General features: G+C 32.5%; 1 protein-coding gene across 8 annotated transcripts in view; it reads right to left on the reverse strand.

The window, feature by feature from the left end:
• LOC100648987 (acetylcholine receptor subunit alpha-like) overlaps positions 1–20,730 on the reverse strand; it is a 430,373-nt gene extending 409,643 nt beyond the window's left edge. For 5 of the 8 annotated variants that reach the window (XM_048409567.1, XM_048409564.1, XM_048409559.1 and 2 more), the window contains exons 1-2: positions 20,619–20,730; positions 13,413–13,701 (exon numbers count right to left, since the gene is read on the reverse strand). In XM_048409567.1, coding sequence (XP_048265524.1) covers positions 13,413–13,619 — 207 coding nt within the window. In that variant the 5' untranslated portion in view covers positions 13,620–13,701; positions 20,619–20,730. Of the gene's footprint in view, positions 1–13,412; positions 13,702–20,262; positions 20,407–20,618 lie in introns of those variants that run through there. The other 3 variants (XM_048409560.1, XM_048409562.1, XM_048409569.1) reach the window with 3 other exon arrangements.
• Between the last annotated feature and the right edge of the window lie 368 nt (positions 20,731–21,098).

A 21,098-nucleotide genomic window follows, 5' to 3' on the forward strand; every position in this document is an offset into this window, starting at 1 on the left:
TCGGGGCCTTGCGAACATTTTGAAATAGGTGTAAGCGTGGTTTCCGCTGGTATTTAATCGAGCTGCAGCATGATTTAATTTGATTTGCTGGACGAGGCCTACGATCCATTGGGAGTATCGTAGATAGCTATGGAACAGGTGCCTGGCGTATCTAGTTCATTTACCATGCGGTTAATCATATCCGAGGGGAACATAGCTGCAGATCTCAAAGGATTTATCTGTTAACGATTTGCGTTTAAGTTAATTGAAAGTTGCCGGCGTCGAGGTGCTTGGCAACTTAATAATATTATGCCAATCTAGTCTGAGCCGAGAATATTAATTTCGTCGCGAACAGGCTCAGGAATTCAACATCTTCTGAATGTTTTAAAACCTTCTGCGACCAATTTCTTTTAGCGGTGAACGCAATAATGTGATAGTACAGGCGATAATAAATTCAAATTTCAAGGAAATTCAGCTAAGCGTGACTTTCAAAGTGGGGTATCGTGCGGTGTTTCGCAAAATTCGGCCAAACTATGGCTCCGAAGTGGTAGAGGAAACAACAAATTTTCATGCGGCAAAATTCAAGCTGATGTACGTGTCCACTGCAGAAACAGCATTTCTTTTTTTTTTATGGGAGATATAAATTCATTTATACGCTATGTAACGAAATGCGAAAGAATGCGAAGGTTGAGAGGTAACGTGAAAGGAACTGGGGAAGGAAAATATTCCTCTTCTTAGAGAAAAAGAAAAATGAAAGTGCAAAGTCAGAGGGAGCAATAAGTAGCATATTTATGACTTATAAATGTCAGGAAGTAGAGACAGGATATTGATCTATGATTCATAAGAACGTATGTGAAGGTTTAGATGGATGAATGTTTAGAAGTTGCCAAGTCCATTTCAAAGCCAAAATTAATAAATATTATGTTATTATAAATTCATTTGTACACCGATCAATGTTATCACTCTCTGTAAGAAAATATTATACACTTGAGTATAATATTGAATAATTTACAAGATATTTTAGCTACAATTTTATAGAATACAACGCAATACCCCTTCTCTGGTTTGGTGCACATAAAAATTTATAGCTAAATTTCAAATCTTTAGATGTGCAGGCTGGACGAATACGAGTTGAAATATAAGTCGAAACCGTTTAACTCTGCTTAGTAAAACATTTTCTGTCATCTATCGTTTCACAGCTACAACTTGGCCCAGTTACGTGAAACGCACTTTATAATTCCATTTTTTAATAGGTCTCAGCAATGTGAAGAAAATTGTAGCATCTTCAGCAATTTTTTTAAAAGTTAGGCACCTATCTCGAGACATATTGTTCCATTTACCCCGTAGAGATAATAATGAATAATAATAACGAAATCCAAGGTAGAAAATAAATATAATCATTGACGATAACGCAGAAGGAACAAAGAAGTTACTAAACGTATTTGCTTTCGTTCGAGGAAACTCTGCGAATGTAGACATCCTCAAACGACTTGTCATAGTTAAAGCACGAAAATATATAGATTGATGAAATTTTTCTAGAAAAAGAATAAAAATAAGAATGAAAAAACGCGTTGAGTACATTCTTCTGATAAAACATACTGCTTTGTTAAAATGTTTAAAAGGTAGTAAACGAACATTGATATAACCGACTAATTCCCATACTAGTTTTAGAAGAGCCGCCAGAATGCTTTGTCAGTTGTCGCAGTGGAGCGTAATTTCTGAGGACGGAGCAGCGACAAAAATTTACGTCCGTTTCAGTTGAAAATATGCCGACACGTACGCACATAGACATTGAAAATGCGCGCGTGAGAAAAATCGTGGAGGCGACGGGGGCGGGTAAAAAGGGGGTCGAAAGAGAGACAGGAAGTACGTAGAGAGAACAAAACAAGGTGAACAAGAAAAAAGCAGAGAGAGAGAGAGAAAGCTAGATTACCCAGGGAAATATAAACAAAGAACGCTTTCCGTACGTGTCAGCTGAATGAACAATGGTTATGGCGAAAGTTCTCTAACGGTACGTCCTGCACCTATGCGAGTATCGCGAATGTGCACCTACATTTCTGGATTGTCGACGATTTGTCAGCGAAACTTTCGTAGAGTTCCAGTATCCCGTTCTCGTACGAGAACTACCGACACCTGCGGAAAGTATGTCTTTTTCGATAGAAAACGGCCTGTTACGATAACGATGAGTAATGACCATTGCATATTTCCATTTCTCGGCTGATCGAGAAACAACATAAATAACGACGAATTTTTATCGCGAATTAATAAATGGCAATAGTTTCTCATGAAGTTCGCTAGTTTATATAACGCTATTTATTTCTTTTCGTTTTGGGAGACTTTACATTAGTTTGAAACATTGAATGTACGAATTAAGTGTATGAAACTTTGCCACCAGCTCCAGCATATTCTATGCGTAAAAAGAAGCAAATAGTGTCATATAAATTTGTGAATTTTATGATAGAGGTATAACATAAATACGATATAAATTGATTCTCGTCTAACATAGCGATTAAATAGAGATTAACCTAAAGCGTGGACAGACTGACGAGATCCTTTGGTTTTCAGGATTAATATACATTAGGTTGTCCGAAAAGTTTCTTTCATTTTATAAGGAAATAATAGATGAACAACAATTTCTGTTTTATATTATTTTATTGAATTAGGTATGATCCATTTCGTTATAATATAATATTGCATAATTCAATAAACTAGTATAAAACAGGAAACATTGTGTGTCTATTATTTCTTTATAAAAGGAAAGAAACTTTTCGGACAACCTAATACATATTATATCGCGAAATTCTAAATAGAGAAGATAAAAAGCTACTAACTATAAATGATTATGTATGAGGAATTAATATAAGTGTTGAAGTAATTAGTTCAAGAAGAACTCCACATCTTTTTTTTGTATATCCGTGACCTGGACACCACTGTTACGTAGAAAATAGAATTTAGTGAAGCAAAAAAATTAAAAACAAGGAGAGGTCCATATTATTGTGCCTTTCAATATGAATGTTGTTTTCGGTTACAAGGTCTACAAAAAAAGGAGCTATAAGTAGATTTCTGCTATTGCTGTTTCTTGTAGCATTCAGGTAGAGCTACACACCAAGGTTAACTTTTTGGTAATGTCCTTTGCTATAAATATATGAACGTACTCCCTATCATCCTTCCTATTGTATTGTAATACTGTAAGGGTGAGGATCTAGATCAGCATACACTATACCTGTACTTATACCTATACTTATTTCAATATATTTTTTATTACAAATTCATCCACTCGTTCCTCTATCAGTCAGCCTCAACAATAAGCAAATTTGTAGATCAATTGAAATTAAAGAAAATCAATGCGGATTTCTTAATGCGATAAATTCAATCTTTTATAAATATCATTTATGGAAGAGCAGGTAATATTTTAAAATGAAACTAAATCAAACATCACCAATCTGTTCTTTTACTTTGTCGAACGGTAAACAATTCTGTTGTTGCTTTGTATATTTGTTACACATATTTAATAAGTTACTTATAACACTGATGGTATTTCATGGAAGAATTCTGCGACGTCCTAAGAATGATTAACATCTTACGCAAAGTAAAAATAGATTGTAAAGTAGCTTTATTGATTAAGAGATTTTTAAAATTTGTAAACATATTCCAAAGCTCTAGAGCTCTTTTCATAAAATATCTTTTTGGATATAAATCTATACTGTTATTATCGGTATACGCGTCCAAGTACTATTCATCTTCTCTCAAATTATACAAATATTCGAAAATGTAAATTGAAGCTATATAGATCAATGGGGACATGAATTTATGGTTGAATCGATTAAGTACAATAACAATTTAATGGAATGGGTTCACCTGTCGAAGATATAGAGGTTGGCTGCACGTGGCGTAAATACGTGTATTTTTTTTACCAACAGCTCTCTGTTTTGTCGCATTAATAGGAAAATGAGTGAATGATTTGGAAAGTTGTTGATATTGAAAATCAGGCCATATTGCCACTGAGAATACATTTTTTCCAAGCATCATTTTTTGTTAAAATACGCACTGATAAATACACATCCATCGAAACTAGAAAATATATCGCAGAATGTTACGCTTAAGTTAAAATTTTAATACTTTTTGCAAATATTACTTATTAAAAGCTGTTTCAAATATATTTCACAATTAAAAGAAAACAGAGTAAATTATTTAGAAAAGAATTAATCATTAAATTAATTCACAAATTTAGTATCACTAAATTTAACGTTATTTTGCTATTTTCTAAAAATTCTGTGATGTCGAATTTCGGACACTGCAGTACTATGCAGTAGACATAATGTGCTGAAAATGGCAGCGACTATATTATGTGACCTAAAATTACAGAAAAGTTTTCTAGAATTCCATGACGCGTTCGCTAACGCTCCTATTAATATCAAATTACCTTTAGTATTTCCTTAAAATTTCACCTCTGTAATCTGAAAATCTATCGAAATATTCTTCCACAAATATTTACAAAAATAGGAACGCGAATAAATTCTAACGTATAAGTGCACATATTACCTACACTTAGTTATAAACTATCAGCAAATCACATTACTTCTAGACTTATCGCTAGATGTCAGTAAAGAAGTTTATCAATAATAATTTCAAAAGACAATTTCCTAATTAAGTTATTCAATGAAATTCGTATCCGTAAATTTCAGTGTTTTCGAATATAATACATTGGCTAGAAAGAATTATACAATGCTATTTATAAAAGTGCAGATAACTCTTTTATTCAACAAAAATTTTGTTCGACGATTTCATAGTCGACTGGCTATTCGACAGCATCTAACTTTTGATGAAGAGCTTTTTTTATCGGTCTATTGACAGAGTGTAAAAAATCGTAGCAACCATTATGACCACTCCTACAGGAAGCCTAAGTTTCAACTTTAAATTCTCAACTATTCGCTTCTCCTAATAAACTTCGTTGCTCGATTTAGGATCGATGGATCACCTCACCGCGGGGACTTCGTAATACGCCTTAATGAACTCTAATGGAATTCAATCGGCAGTCCTCGAGAACTTCAACCCGAGCGACACATTTGTGTTGCGAATACCTGGCCCATATATTGCCAGGGTTGCGCATAGAGTACAGTACTTATGATAGATTATCCTAACAATGGAGCCAGCTTCGCAATACCTACGTCAACATCATAAATAGCTGTATATGAACGTACGTAGATCGGTATGTTGTACGTAAATCAAACAGAATTTCTTTAAGATGTTTTCTCCCCAACATTCATGAATCTTCTTGATTGCTCGAGCCTTGAGAAATTAAATCGTCCTGCGAATTCAAAGGTCATTTACAATTAGAATTATGAGTAGATTGCGGGTGCTTACGCGTTCAAGAAAAATTGAAATGCACGAAAATATTTAGAATAAAATTGTAATAAAGTATGAACAGAATGTTTGCTTAGGTATTTCTTTAATGATGCACACAAAAATATGTTGTTATTTCTATATTCAGAGGTAGGATCACAATAGTTATTGCTATATTGTACGGATAAATCTATCACACCGTTCTGAGCCGAAAAAACCTTTATTGCACATACATAGACTAGGGAAAAAAAAGAAAACAAAATAGCATCCTAAAAACTATCGATTGAGTCTATCGATTGTATCTAGAACAATCTTCTAGTTACTGTTTTTTTGTAACTAGTGCATCCGCATGTGGAGGGCGAGCACGAACTCACGTTGTCATTTTCAACAAAATATTTAACACAGTAGTGATAAGAATTCCAGTTTTTATTGATGGTATATTCTATCATAACATTGAAAGAAATATTTTTGGATCTGAAGTTTCATTTCAATTGCCTCAGAAAAAAGATATTATATATATGTCTATTATATAACATCGATATTAAGATAAAAGCTGATTTCGTTGAAAACAACGCCTCAAATGGAAAAAATTCTTTGTATATTTTCGACTTATTTTTCATGTACCATCATTCCTTTTCCCGGTATTTCACCAATAGTGGAACAACACATATATTCAAAATTTAATGCATATTCTTCACCTTTCTTATTGCACTATAAACTACGTTAATTAATCTAAATACAAAATTAGGCTTAGTTCCACCGTAAGAAAATAGCTTATAAATATTTTGGATATTTGAATGAAAATATCGTTTGCATAAAAATTAATTGCAAATATTGAACATAAAATATTGAAACAACATTTTAACAGATTATACTTTACTCCGCTCCTACAATGTAAGCATGATTCCATTAATAGTAGCCGTAAAGTATACTGAATAAATAATTCAATAAACCGCCTGCTGGGCTAGATTAAAGCTACAGTTAATGATGCGTCAACAATTATTTTATAAGTGGAAAATTTAATAACGCTGTTGTGTGATAGACTTTCGTAAATCTACGTTTATCAACAATTCATTTTTGTTAGAATATACTTTAAGTTGAAAAGTTTGATTTTATATTTTACTTCAACTTCTTTTCCCCTTGGTTCAATATATTTCTCATAAATTGAATTACTATATGCCTAATGTAAGAAGAACATTTTTTTAATGCGGTGATTTCGAAATCTTTAACATCTGGTTCTCCCTTAAATCCACACGAATCAAATATCGCTGCGGGATTAAAGTAAAGAAATATGCAAATTTCAAATGACAATAGCACGGAGAAACTTCTGCAAAACTTGAAATACAAAGTAGAAAAACTTTGAGTTGAACTACTAATTTCTCTGTGAACTACAAAACTTTCTGCATTTTCACTATGTTCTGCTCTGCAAGTTATTGTTAATCAATTTAAAAATCCACGAGAAATACACAAATTCTACGGTCTCCTAACTTTTCTATAATTACATAAATAAATTATATACATACTTAAAATTATTGGTCTTTATCGTTATAAAAATATTCATAAACTGCTTTCTAATTATTGAAAAACAGTGGTTATAAAATAAATAGGCACGAAATATTCTATCAATTAGCGAGATTTGATTTTTATCTGTTGATATATTAATATATAGTACACTGCAAACATATTATCGTTTTGTGATTGAAAATTTACATCGCAGCATTATAAGAATTGATTTTACAGTATTTATGATTACTCGTACTTCGATATCTGCTGTTTTTTCCCTTTTTTTTCGATTCGATCAAACTGTAATCCCTCGCGTGTTGAAACCCGGATCACGCTAGATTTCGTGTGCTTTAGAAGCGCTTTAGCACCCAATCAGTTCCCCTCGTAGCAAGTGGGCATCTCACGCAGGAATCAACGATAACAGCACAATTTTACAATAAACAGAAAATGAAAACGTTTAAAAAGAGATCTACCATCGTTTCCGCTTTCTCTGTTGAAAACTATATTTGAATAAACCGTACAAGCACAAAGGAGTGTTCGATGAAATTTAGTTCGAAATTACAAGTACAGTGCTTTACTACAAATTATTTTAACATTTTTAAGCAATTAACTAATTAATATTATAACCAAGCTGTCACTAGACAAATTATGTATAATGAAATATTTATCAGATATTAGCGCACACTGTTCAAGAATAACTTATATCTGTTTTTCTACGATCTAAATTAATATCCAAAAATGCCATATATGGTTCGTATAATACACAGTTTGAAAATTTCGTTGTAATATTAATAAGTTAATGCCTATGAAGCAAATGATAACTAGCTTATAGTAAAATATTGTGTTCGCAACAGTGAATTAACCAAACTAACAGTTACATTCATTAAGGTATAATGTAAACATAATTTACATGGAACGTTACTGTGACTTATGTTAAACTAACATTATGTCGTGTGTATTATTCATTAACGCAAGAGAACTGGTGTACTTGATTGCGCTATTGTAATTATGTTCCAGTGCTTCAAGACTTTTCTATTTTCATAATACGTTCATTCAATGCGCATTAAATAATTATTAATAATAGTAGAAAGCGTGTACGTATCCACGTTTATATTACGTTTCTTCATTACTTCTATAACATATTTCATTTATTATATATATTATATATTATTATAGAATATTAAATACATACATATACATATATATTATTATATATTTATAATATATTTAATATATTTCGGAATATATTGGTGAAGTTTAATCGTTTAAACTTGGGATACTCTTGTATACATATACATATATATCATTGTATAATTTTATATAAACTAACAATCTATATCTTTATATATATGCCAAATACAAATAAAACTAAAACACGTATAAAGCTATTTAACTGTATTATAGAAGAGCGTCGTCACCAATCATCAATACACTACAAAGATTACGTGACGCGATGATGTTCTTAGCACGCTGCACATGAAATTAATGGGGAGAAACTACTTCTTAAGAGCGAAGATAAGTTGATCGGATTTGAAGATAATCACAAGTTTAACGTTGGGAAGTTGACTTGAAAGAATTTGCCTTAGAGGAGCTGCTTGAAGACGATAGTATCGACACAGACGATATCGATGGTGTGACAGTAATTTTTCAATAAACAATTATTACAATTATTCTCTTTTCCTTAAGTTCTTCTTCTTTATTTCTCTATGAGCTACTCTTTATTCTGAAGAGTCAAAACAAGAATAGAACTGATTTTAATGCATTTTGAAAATCATATTCGGTACCATACGAAACTATCATGTATCACTATATCACATATTTTCGTAGAACGATATATTTTCGAAATAATTATTTTAATTTTTAAGGATCTGCATAATAACATAGTTGTTTCTTTTCCAATGAAATACGTTTTCAATGAAGTCAGTATAATTAAACAAATAATGTAATACACGTTTATCGTAAACAAGAACGCGTGCAAAAATTATACTAAATCCTAAATAAACTTTGACAAAATAGAACGTTTAACTACCGAATCAATAACTTCGGCATTGGAAACACTATCGTGGTGTATGATCAGATTAAAAAATAAATCGTTAGGCTTCTGGATCTTTCCAGAAGAATATCGTTATTACCAGAATTAAAATGTAAAACCAAGGTAGTGTAACTACTCTATCAAACAATATGTATTTTCTTAATTATGCGATAAAAAAAGTTTCTAAATTAAATAATAAAAATTTGTCCATTAAAATATCAGAGTTATCCAATGGAACCAAGAATGAATCTAATTTCGTGCAAGGTTCGATAGAAAAGAAAATTCTAAGGAAAGTTCAGAACTCGTGCTATACTCTCGAATACTCTCCTCAAATCGACGTAATAGCATGGAGAAACCACGCAATCTACCCGAAGAATGTATATATGCATACAGCCACGCAATTTGCTGCCACGCCACCCATACAACCAGTACATGCTAATGGAAATAATTCCACGACTTCCTCTCGAACTTATTTCTTTACAGAAGATCCGTAATTTCTGTATTTTCACCTCAGCGCATTAATGGTTCTCAGGATCCCCTTCTTCAGTAGGTGACATCGAGAAACAATTAAGTAATTTCACGTTATAGATTACGTCGTTAAAACGATATCAAATATCAGTTCGTTAACGTCGTACGCTAACTGTCTTAATTACTTGTAATAAAGTTCGATGTCTTCATTAATGATACGTTATTACGAAGTTATACGTATACAAACATTTTAAGATATACTTGCACATAAGTAATTGATATATAGTTGATATTAAAATTGAAGCAATCTTGTGTTTGCAATAATTTTAATAGATTTATTCGGTTAACGTCTATTTAGCAACGATAAGATATATTACTTGAAAGTATTATATTTCTTCAGAGAATATTTCTACCTATCAATAAATGAAAACGAGATAAATCTCGTGTTAGTATTTCACACATATTTTAATAAATCTGTATCTCCCAAAAATAAAATTCTTGATACTATTTGGAAAAATTGATCTTTCTTAAATTTTATTTAATTTATTTGCTGACGCGTACGAACTATAGATTTCCAATATTAATGTCTTGGTTCGATTTTCGAAGAGAGAAAGAGAACGAGCTACATTTATTTCGTGGATAAAAAATAAGAAGAGATTAAGAGAAATTTATTTAGTTTTATATAAAAATCTTTCAAAAAGTGTATTTATTTTTATTTCATTGACATTGCATATATAACTACTATACTAAAATTTACAGACAAATCGTTGCTACGTATATTACAATAAATATTAATAACCGATTGATAGTTTGATATATATGACGAATAATTTTTTTTAATAATTCACAGATTCCACATTTTGTAATAATAATAGAAAAATTGATAAGCGAAACGGATGGTTTTAATATTCAAATATACAAAATTTAAAAATCCAATATTAGAAATAATTTTATATATTTTAAATAGACTGACTATCATGAAATATGTAAATAATTACTATAACTATTTGACATTCCAGACAGATTTGACTAATTCATAGTGGATATAACTGGTCTGTATGATTCAGGATGCTGCATCGGAAGAATTAAATAGGTTGAATTCCGCCTGTCGATTGAACCTGGATAAAACCTCTGGTATGCAGCATCTCATCTCCGTGAATTATGAAAATCGTATTCAAGTGGAAAATTATTACGAAATGAATACTAGAGATCATGCAATCTAGATAATCTGCGAACTTAATTCCTTCAACAAGAAATAAGAGTATAATGGATATTGACAAGAACGTTGAATAAAAGAACAGCATAAACGATGTCATTAATTTTGAGGAATACTATCCTATCGATACCATGAATTCTCGATACAATCCATAACAACATTTAAGTGATAATGACATTATTGTCGTCCAAACGAATTACATGTTTAATAATATAAGATGAAGCCTGTGGAAAATACTTTTTTTAACAAAAATCATTTAAAGATGTACATACACTCTCGCTCAAAAGTCTTGGGACATCTTCTAGTTTTAATAAAATATATTAATATATAAAATATTTAATTTTAATAAAATTTTAATACTTGGTGTAGAAGAGGAATTTTAAATTGCGCGCATGTTTCAAGAATTGCAAATATACAATAATATATAAATTAGATGAAATGTCACTTCCTGATATCTTTATTATATAGTTTGTTCTTTTCAGTTTTAGAGCCAACATAGTAGCTGTTCTAAAACTTTCGAACGGCGATAAAAAAAGCGAAAAGTGGAAAGTTAGTGAATGATTAAATGCAAATTAAGGCAGAATAAATCATCACGTGCCTACAAAAGACAATTTATCACACGAGGTATTTAATTAATAAAGACCAGTACCTCTCCAGGTTGTCAATCAAACACTTGACGCAATTAAGGTCCTAAAGTTCAAGAGGAACCCTGGGTAACATAGAATCCCTAGGTAGTGAACTCATACTCCTGGAGGGTGTAACTTTTTAAACCTTCTACGCGAGGCGCTTATCCATTTACATATTCTTTTGAGCGCGAGGTGAAATGGCTGTAACCTACTCTGATTCTATAAAAGGCGAAAAGAATCTAATCAACAGATTTACTTGTCAAAAAGTTCAAAAAGGTGGATGGAAATTTTTATGAAAACGTACATTTCGCGTCAAGATGCTTCGCACAGGATTGAAATAACCGATCTTCCGTTTCTGTTATGACAAAATATAATTTAGAAGATTACGCAGTTAGAATAATCTGACAAATTCAAAATGAAAATGAGAATCGAAAAGATATCGAGAATTTTCATTAATGCTTTTAGAAATCACGAAAGATCATCTGCTTCGATTTTATGTTAAACAGTTTGTCAAATTTAAATCATAATACCGGTCAATATATTCTGTATTCACTTCGATATTATATTAATGTATACGCGTTTGAAATAATGTTGAAACTGTATTGTCTATTTAATCAACTGATTGCAAAAGTATTTGCATGCTATATTCAAATAATGCTTCGGTAATACATTAAAAGAACACGGTAACAGACATTTTATTGCTCAAATAGAACTTGCTAAAATTGATTTCTTACTTTCGCTTTTAATGTAATCCCTCGCAGTAATAGTTTAATAGAAACCGAGTTTATTAATAAGTTTAGTAGTAATTATAAGTTTTCAAGTTCGAATGCAGGACTAAGGAATCTATGGAAGGTCAGTATTATTATCATTCAATATTAAAAATTACTTACTAAAAATTCCAATATATTGTATAAACTACGCACAAATTCAATATAGAAATCTCAATTGAATACTCTGTTATACTATGTATAAAACAAATAATAATATTTTATAATTTCTAACTTTAATAAATATACAAATACAATAAAATTGTTACAATAATATCATGTAACTTTTATAAATTCACAAACCTACGACCACACTTACTATTTATGAAATAATCTAAAAGAAGATTTGTATAGTTATAATCATCCATGATACGTTTTGACGTAACCAGTACTAATCACATACGCAAGTAAAAGAAATATTTCCCAAAAAGGAAATTATGTAACATGCAACGTATAATAGCGCGTAATTCCTAACCAATTTTCAATGCGTATAACTTGTTAGTCTTCATCGATTAGGTACATATATGTATGTATGTACAATCGACGACTAAATTCATTTCCAGTAACGACATAATAACCATGTAATCGAATAATCGTATCCATCCACTTTAGCCCAAATACGAGCACACTACTACGTGCGATTTTAACCACGGCGTATCGTCACGGTCCCTTGCTTCCCCTCAATCTCGTTGACGAGCGATTACTGCGCATACCGTGATGAAATGTGCCATAAACCGGCAAAGTGTAAGAAGCACAAAGGCCACTTCTTCCGAAGAAACAATCCAGATAAAATACATACATTTTTCTGTCTTTCTGCGGATTAAGAGGTGGGCAAGGAACTAGGGGAAGCTACAGACGAGCCTCGCTATTCAAGAAAAATACATTTTACTTGACGCGCATAAAGAGTGAATTATCTTAACCCTCCATCCACGTACGGGTTTCCTTCTGACAATAATTTTAAATAATTTTTTACTTTTCCTATATTTTCATTTAAATTGTGCTCTGCTTAAATAAATTAAGGTAACATATTTCAGTAGAAATTATGGGTCGATATTCTAGAAACCTGGCAGAATGTTGAAGAGTTTTAAGGGATATTTAAAAATACAAGAGTCTTCAAATCTCTAAAGATGAACGTAAACGATCCAGTGTACAGATGACGCCAGTAAAATTAAAGTTTCAGTCAAAGGGTTGAGTAAAGTTTAAAAAGAAACAGCTGTATTTTAGAAGTATTAGAAAATCTTAAATATAACTTGTTAAGAGATTAATTCGATGTTATATCTACGGACATTTATTTCATTTTAATCTGCCATTTTTCTATAATAAGATAATAATCGCAGGCTTCAGAAACTTCAAACCGATCCTTGTTCCTCGTTCGTTAAATTACACGGGAAACTAATTTCGCGGATGCTACGACGCCCTTCTATTATCCGCCAGATCACGGTGTAAACAAAACAAATAGAACAAACAGTTATACTCACCACATCGATGAGCTGCGAAAGTTTCAATTTAATGCACACACGTAGTACGTCCGAGGTATTCACAACAGGGCGCACTAGTTTGTTATAGTTAGAAAGCAAGTCGTCGTAAAGGCGTTTCGCGTCTGGATTGCCGGCGACAGCACCGTGAACCACCAACGCCGAGAGGAACCATACGCGCAGTGTTTCCCCTATTATGGGGGGCATCATGGACCCCTGCTTCCTCCACTATGGCTAACACACTCGTCCCTATCGAACTCCTGCTCGGCTGCACTAACCACGAACCACGAATCTGTAAAAAGTATCAAATAAAACGCGTATAAACTTGTGAATTCTCGATGATAATGGAATTGTAATATTTCAGAGATAATTATTGAATGAACATCTTTTATTTGAAAATATCACTGTAAAGACAATATTAACGATACGATACTTTTATAACGTATGTGATCGATGTAGAAATCTAAATTGAATAGTTTGTTATAAACCTGAATCGACTGTTTTATTATAAATATAAATTGTTTATTTTCTTATAAATCTGAATTGAATATCTTTTTATAAATCTGAATTGAATTATTTTATTATAGATCCGAACCGATTATTTTGCTATAAATTTCAATTGAATGTTATATTGTATTAGCTATATGTAAAAGAATGTAACAATATTTTATTTTTATAATTCCAATAATGAATACGTACAATGACATTGAACGTTGTTACAATATTATCATGTACATAACAATAAATTCTTGTAAGTCTACCAATGTACCATAGGAGAAAAGTATTATGAATATTTATAAAATTCTATTTGCTTATCTCTGCATACTGTTTGTGTTTTATTTAATACATTATTGTACTGATACCAAGTAATGTACGTCTGTATTGCAATTGTTGGTCCCTACTTTTGAAATTAAGAAGAGAAATTGTGATCAACTACGTTTATTCTTTTACGCAAACAAATCTCAGATTGTATGTAGAAGATTAAGTAGAAGAATTTTCCGCATTTGTTGACTCATACTAGTTTTTCTGATATGGTATAGTTCGAGTATGGTATACTAAAAATCTTAATTTTATGCAAATAAAAATAACCGAATGTGAAATAACTGATTTTGTAGTCTTCTTACAATAATGCTTCGAAACGATAATTTTTGTTGCTGTTTTATTGTAATGAGACGATTACTTCTACTACAGTGATATCTATATATATTATTTTCAATATTACAGTTAAAAGTAGTTAAGAAAGCTAAAATTATTGTAAATGACAAATGTGAATATATTTTGTATTGTTTTCATCTCACTTTCTATTAACATCTACCACTATTTACATGACTACATGTATAAAAGTTAACGCAATTTAGGCTACATAAAAGAACAACATAAAACAAACGCTGAATCTGCAATTGAATTGTCGATCCTATGACAAGTCTTTTAAGTTTGAAGAAAGGTTTTGAGTTTTAAATAATTTGTTCATTTACTTCAGTCATAATTAATATTGTTACATGTTACATTATATTGTTTACATATCCTGAAATTTGAAATACGTGTCTTGTTCATCCGTGAACATTATTACACATTATTTCATTACATAATTATATCTCGCATAAAATTAGCTTAAAGAGCTAATCATTTTCAACAGCCTCTCTAAAGATACTTAATTAGTTTTGCATTGCGAATGCGCTAAATAAAACAGTTTTGTGTATTTCAAAGTATTCTGCACGTAATAAAAATCTGCTATAGTCCTGCTACAACGAAAATAGCTGTAAACCATATAATAATGTTCTAAATCGTACTTGAAAAAATGTTTCACCAGCGTTAAGCTATTAAAGCGGTCGAAAATGTCAGGTAGGCATAGATGCGATGTTGTAGAGTGTTTCTCCAATTATCTGAATTGTCATGATTCCAGATTGTACTGGTATGATAGGTGTACGATCAATCTGACCATGGAATGTATTGAAGTATCTATGAAATGCGCGAATTTCAATGCTTTCAAATAGTATATACTCCAACCATATCAGCTGCATCGATATCTTCAAACTATGAAATAAGACATTTCATTGGTTTCCTATATCTAATGAAGTGAAATTTGATTGTGAAACATGCTTGTTTAATATGGTAGAACCGAACAATAGTCGATAAGGAATGTTCGTTATATATTCGAGCGCAGATTTTTCAATGGAGAATGGATTTCCAAATAGCTGTAATAAACTGTACTACTATGTCACAGAATTTTTAAAAAATTCATTTGTTGCTTAACCAAATTTTACTAACACATATATATTAATATAACTGGTATACTATAATTAAGTAATATAACTAACTATATAATTAACATAACTAATATAAATATAAATAGTAATTTAACACAATAGAATTCCTTTACAATGAAAAGAGAGACACAAAAATGTATCGATACTCTGCTTATCCATTGTCTTGTTATGCTACTTTCTACTTTCCTAACAATATATTTCAATAGTTGTTTCATATTTTATTATATATATACTTGCATACATATATATACACAATTTATTCAATTCAATAATTTTCATCATATTTTATTAAAACAGAACAGTCGGCAGTATTATTCTAGAAATACTATTGGCATATTTTACGAGATAAACTGAATTTAAATCTTGTACAGGATAAGTGAAAAAAAAACTTGGCAAGAGCTGTCGAAGTATATATTCTTCTCGTGCGACGATGCAACCCAAAAAGTATTAAGCGAAGAATCTTGATAGCTGTATCTCCAGAAATGAAAATTTTGCATTTTTGAGACCTAATGCGTGTCTCGGATATTTTCAGTAACTCGTCTACTTGAAATATATCACATAATATATTCAGATTTGAGAAATATAAAACAATTTACTAACATGAGATTGTTACAGTTTATGACTTTTAGACTGCAGAGTTTTATGCATACGAGAACACAGAATATATTGCAACATTCGTACATATAATATTCATGATAATACGTGAAATTAATCTCTGTTTAGATAGTATTTGTTTAATTGCGTTCATCCAAATATGAATTCGCATAAATATATATAAAATACAAATAATACAATTCTAAAAAATATAATTAGTAAAACGTTGTAAGCACGACATAAGAACATAAAAAATTATTTAACACGACAGCAAAGGAGTACTTTCAGCAACGAAAAACAAATATAGTTCTAAATGTCGTCTAAACTTTAGACAATTACATCCAATGTATTAAGAAAGTTCACAGGGAAGAAATTGTATTTGCCTTAGCCTATCAGACCTTCATTAAGAATCTCGATCAACTAGAAGAACATATTCGACGTAGGAGTGGCAAATACGATCTCAACGGCCATTTTATTCTCATCACCTAAGCAAAGTAAAGATACGTCACGCTTGCTAACGACACCCAGTTTAGGAGAACGTTACACCGCCCAGGTGTAATTAAGCCGAGAACATTAAACATTCAATAATTGTGACGTAACTGACTCAAAATGATTGCAAATTTTATGGTAATTATATAACAAATTCGGTCCTCTTAGGAGTATTTATCGTGCAAATAAATCGAGACAATTATGCAATATATAGTATAATAAATGCAAAAATAACCGTGTACAATATTTATATCTTGGTTCCAACGAAATACGAAGTACGATATATACATAGAAAAAATGTTAGAATTCCGTTTATACTTTATAGAAGTTAAACGTTAAGCGACGAATTAGATTAAGAGGAAAGACAAAAAGCGCCTTCGCTAACCTATCGTTGAAAGGTACAAAATTGAATACCTAGCACGCTCCGGAATATAATTTAAATAACTTAATTTATCGCACATCGGTCCCACGATAATGTATATTAAGAGAGTTGCGGTAATCATATTTTCCCTGACATTAAAAAGCTATTAATACTGTCGTGCAGCTTACTTTAAGTTCCAAGACTTCCATTTGCCATGCATCTGCGCCATAATAAAATTTCCATGTTTCGCAGGGGTATAATACTTAGAATCAACTTAGACGCCATTCGCAATTATATTAATTACCTGTTCTACAGAGAACGAACTACAGTCAGTCAAGTCGCTATTCAAAGTTGGATTAATCTGTTTAATAAGTTCCGACTGAGGTACTAAGAGGAAGAAAATTGATAGAAGAATTGCCTTCTTTAAAAAGTAAAAGCGAAATACGATATTTCATTACGAAAAGAAATTGTAGTCGGACAGTCTTGAAATTCAAGAAGAATCATAATGTCAGGTGAACGAAACGTTAATAACATGAGTAACAGATTCGTGAGACAGACATTTCAAACTTGATAGTAGATAATACTTTATCGATTCATACTTATACAGATAATTTAAATAAGTGACTCTTAATCCTGTTAGGATCCTCGAATTTTACTCAATTCACTTCCATCTCTATCGAGAAAAAGACTTTCAACGTTTCAAGAATATTTTTAGAGAAATATTAAAATAGAAAATTACACGTACCTATCGATAACAATTCTCTCTTATTCTCCTGAAACTTATGATACTTTCCAACGATAGGAAAATATAATTTAGTCAGAGATAATCCAAAGAATACAGGAAATTTAACTAAAAGGAATAAAAGTAAAATTCTAAATTAAACGCTTATTGCACCGTAATTAAAAGAATTGGCAACGCACAAAGGTGATAACTTGTAAACACCAGAAAGTATCCTAGCTATGTATGCAATTAGGTTAGTTATTAATACTCGCTTAATTGCATTTTAATACATCATTTATTCGAAAGTAATCAACGGAAAGTCGAAAGTAATTGCCATGAAAGTTCAAACTACAAATGCAATGAATAGTAGAAATCGGAAGGGTGGGCTTAATTTCTCAGAAGCGAAAGCAAATAAGAACGCTAGTGTCGCTATTAAAGGACAACGAAACGTTGCACCCATCATTTCCGAACGGTACATTGGGAATCGGCAAGCAACTGATTGATTCGCGTATCTTGCGAAAGGCCATTAGACGAAAGTACGCTGCAATTCAACGAGATAACCACTGGATGTAAATTCAAGCCTATACCTGACAGCATTTAATCCGATTTTCAACGATCGTTATGCAGGTAGTCTGATCAGTCCAGGTGAACCACTCATCGGTGCTGGGATTAGGATTAGCTCAATGGATTTTCCACTTGCATATCAAACTGGCAACTCGTACGTTTTCCACTCACAAATTACGCTCTGCTACAAACATTCGCGTAAACAGAAGACAATATCGTTATGATTCAATCACGAATAGTTGCTGATGTTATATATCGGACCCTGAACGCAGGTAGCGTATCTTTCCTGATAATAATAGCGAGATAACACGTTTCTATTCTCATAACATTATTATTTGTCGTAAGTAGACTGCGACTTTTTATACATTTGTAGAAAATTTGACGGCACAGAAAAATGCACGTAATAAAGAAAAGCATGTAAGTAAACCAAAAATATAATACTTGTTATATTTAATAAATCAATTGTCTATCTAGGTTTTATCTTTTAAGAATAAGAAATGTTACATTCAGTCTACCCATAGAAATGTTATATTTACGTTAAACATGGATATAAATGTTGAAATCTACAGTTCGATTACATATATGTATATCAGTAAAGAATATAGTATTAGGTATATTGTTATAGTTACTTATAAACATACATAAAGTGTTCAATATTACTAATAAGTACATTCGATATAACCACCTCTGCCAATAAATCATCTATCGCTCTTCGCGACTTTGTCATAAATCTTTGAAGATAATCTCGAACATTCCGAGCTTCTATGCGGTTAATTCATAACGTCTGATGCATCAATTATGATTAAACTAATTTCACTTGTTTCATTTGGTGAAGAATGTGTATACAGATTTTGATGTCTGCATATGTTGCAAACATAGTCGCACATTACTGGAAACAAGATATCGACAAATTATCAACTGGACTTTTTATATATAAAACAGAGCAATGAAAATTGGTATTGGCAAACTACAAGTAAAAACGTATTAAGATAGTAAAAAGTACCGTTATTCGAATTCAAAATTTGAAACTGAAATAGGCAGTTAATACTAGTCGAAAACACTAGAAGACTGACACAATGCACAACTCGAAACATCGTAATGGAGATCGAAGATTCATGATCGATATCGATAATAGGTCGATAGTGCGCTGGTCAGATAGGGGAAACAAGATTCCACCATCGAACGTCGAAAAGCAAAAAAGAGGGGAAAAAACGAGAGAGTGAAGCTAACGAATATGAATGTCGTTAGTCGTTAGGGAGAAAATCCGGCCATTCGTTTCCGTCTCGTAGCTGGTTGGAGATTTGAATTATCCGTACGAGACTAAATTTCCTCTTCTAAGCATCGCGACTCACCGATGGGCGGCCCGCGTGCCGTATTTCAACTCGGTGTCACCGCACGCACCGATACACAAGTGGAAACGTGAATTTACGATGGATCGCGTACATGCGCTCGGCAACGACGAAGGATCGATCAACACTCTGCTCTCACCTACGGTCCCTACTAGTCTGAATGTCTAATTACTTTTGCGCTGCTAACTAGGTCAATGATATTTTATTTCAGATAATCGCAGCTCATGAAACAGGTGACCTTCTTTTGCGAGAACTGCGCGACGTCTTCGTTCGTCGTAACACACCAACACCAAGTCATTAACGCGCCCGCGATATTCACACGGTGTATTTTCGCCGTGTTTTATCTTCCGCGAACACTTCTCGCTATCTCCCTCCGTCCAATTACGATCGCCATCAATATACACAAAAAATTTATGGCGGGCTTCGCAGTTGCACGAATGTACGGTTTATAAATCTTCGAAGAAATTAACTGTGCGAGCTGAACGAAAAATAAATAACGAGAACTTACGATAAATAATTACGACCGATAAGAACCATCGGTTGCTTCACAAGGGTATCAAGCTTTTGTCACGTTCCGTTAAGTGGTTAATTAATTGCCAACAGTCTAAACTGTATCCCTGGCAAACGTAAACCGCGTCGTTGTTCGAACAATCTGCATACACAAATGACAAACGCTGTTAAGAACTAAACACACGAAACATTAATCCCTAGACTTGTAAAAATCCTCTGTCATAAAGCGTAGAGTTTATGCACTACGAGAGTAAACAAATTGACGAAAAATAGGAAACGTTAATACCGTAAAAAAAATAAGCAAAAATCGAAGCGTATATTAATGGCAACGAGGGTTGGCAATATGACACTGACTTAACCTCGCACGCTCCAGGCCACGCCGGTGTTGAAGCAGCTCCCGAAACCACTGCACACTCGCACGCACTGCACCCACGACTGAACAACGGGGGGGTCCGAGTCTCGGCTGTCGTTCTAGGGTTCTAGGATTTCGCCCGGCCGGCGGCGCCACTGGGCACGCACACAAACCAGGAGAGCCGGGAAAGCGTAACAGGAGAACACCAAGAACCGGAGAGAGAAAAAGACAGAGAGGACAACGAAGAGTCGGGTAGGAATCTGGACCAATCTTGCGCGCGCATAAGCGCGATGCTTTTATGTATGCACGCGACGCGGTGTATTGGTACAATAGTCGCCAAGGTGCTATCTCAAAAAAAAGGTGTCGATGCTCCGCCCACGAAAGGCTTCGTTGTAGAAAGGATTAAGCCCTTTCTTTGATCTGCGCAAACGACGCGGATAATTGAATCACTAACGAGTGAAGAATGAGGAAGAGCTAATGGG

This window comes from Bombus terrestris, chromosome 10 (genome assembly GCF_910591885.1).
Source record: "Bombus terrestris chromosome 10, iyBomTerr1.2, whole genome shotgun sequence".
Classification (NCBI taxonomy): Eukaryota; Metazoa; Arthropoda; class Insecta; order Hymenoptera; family Apidae; genus Bombus; species Bombus terrestris.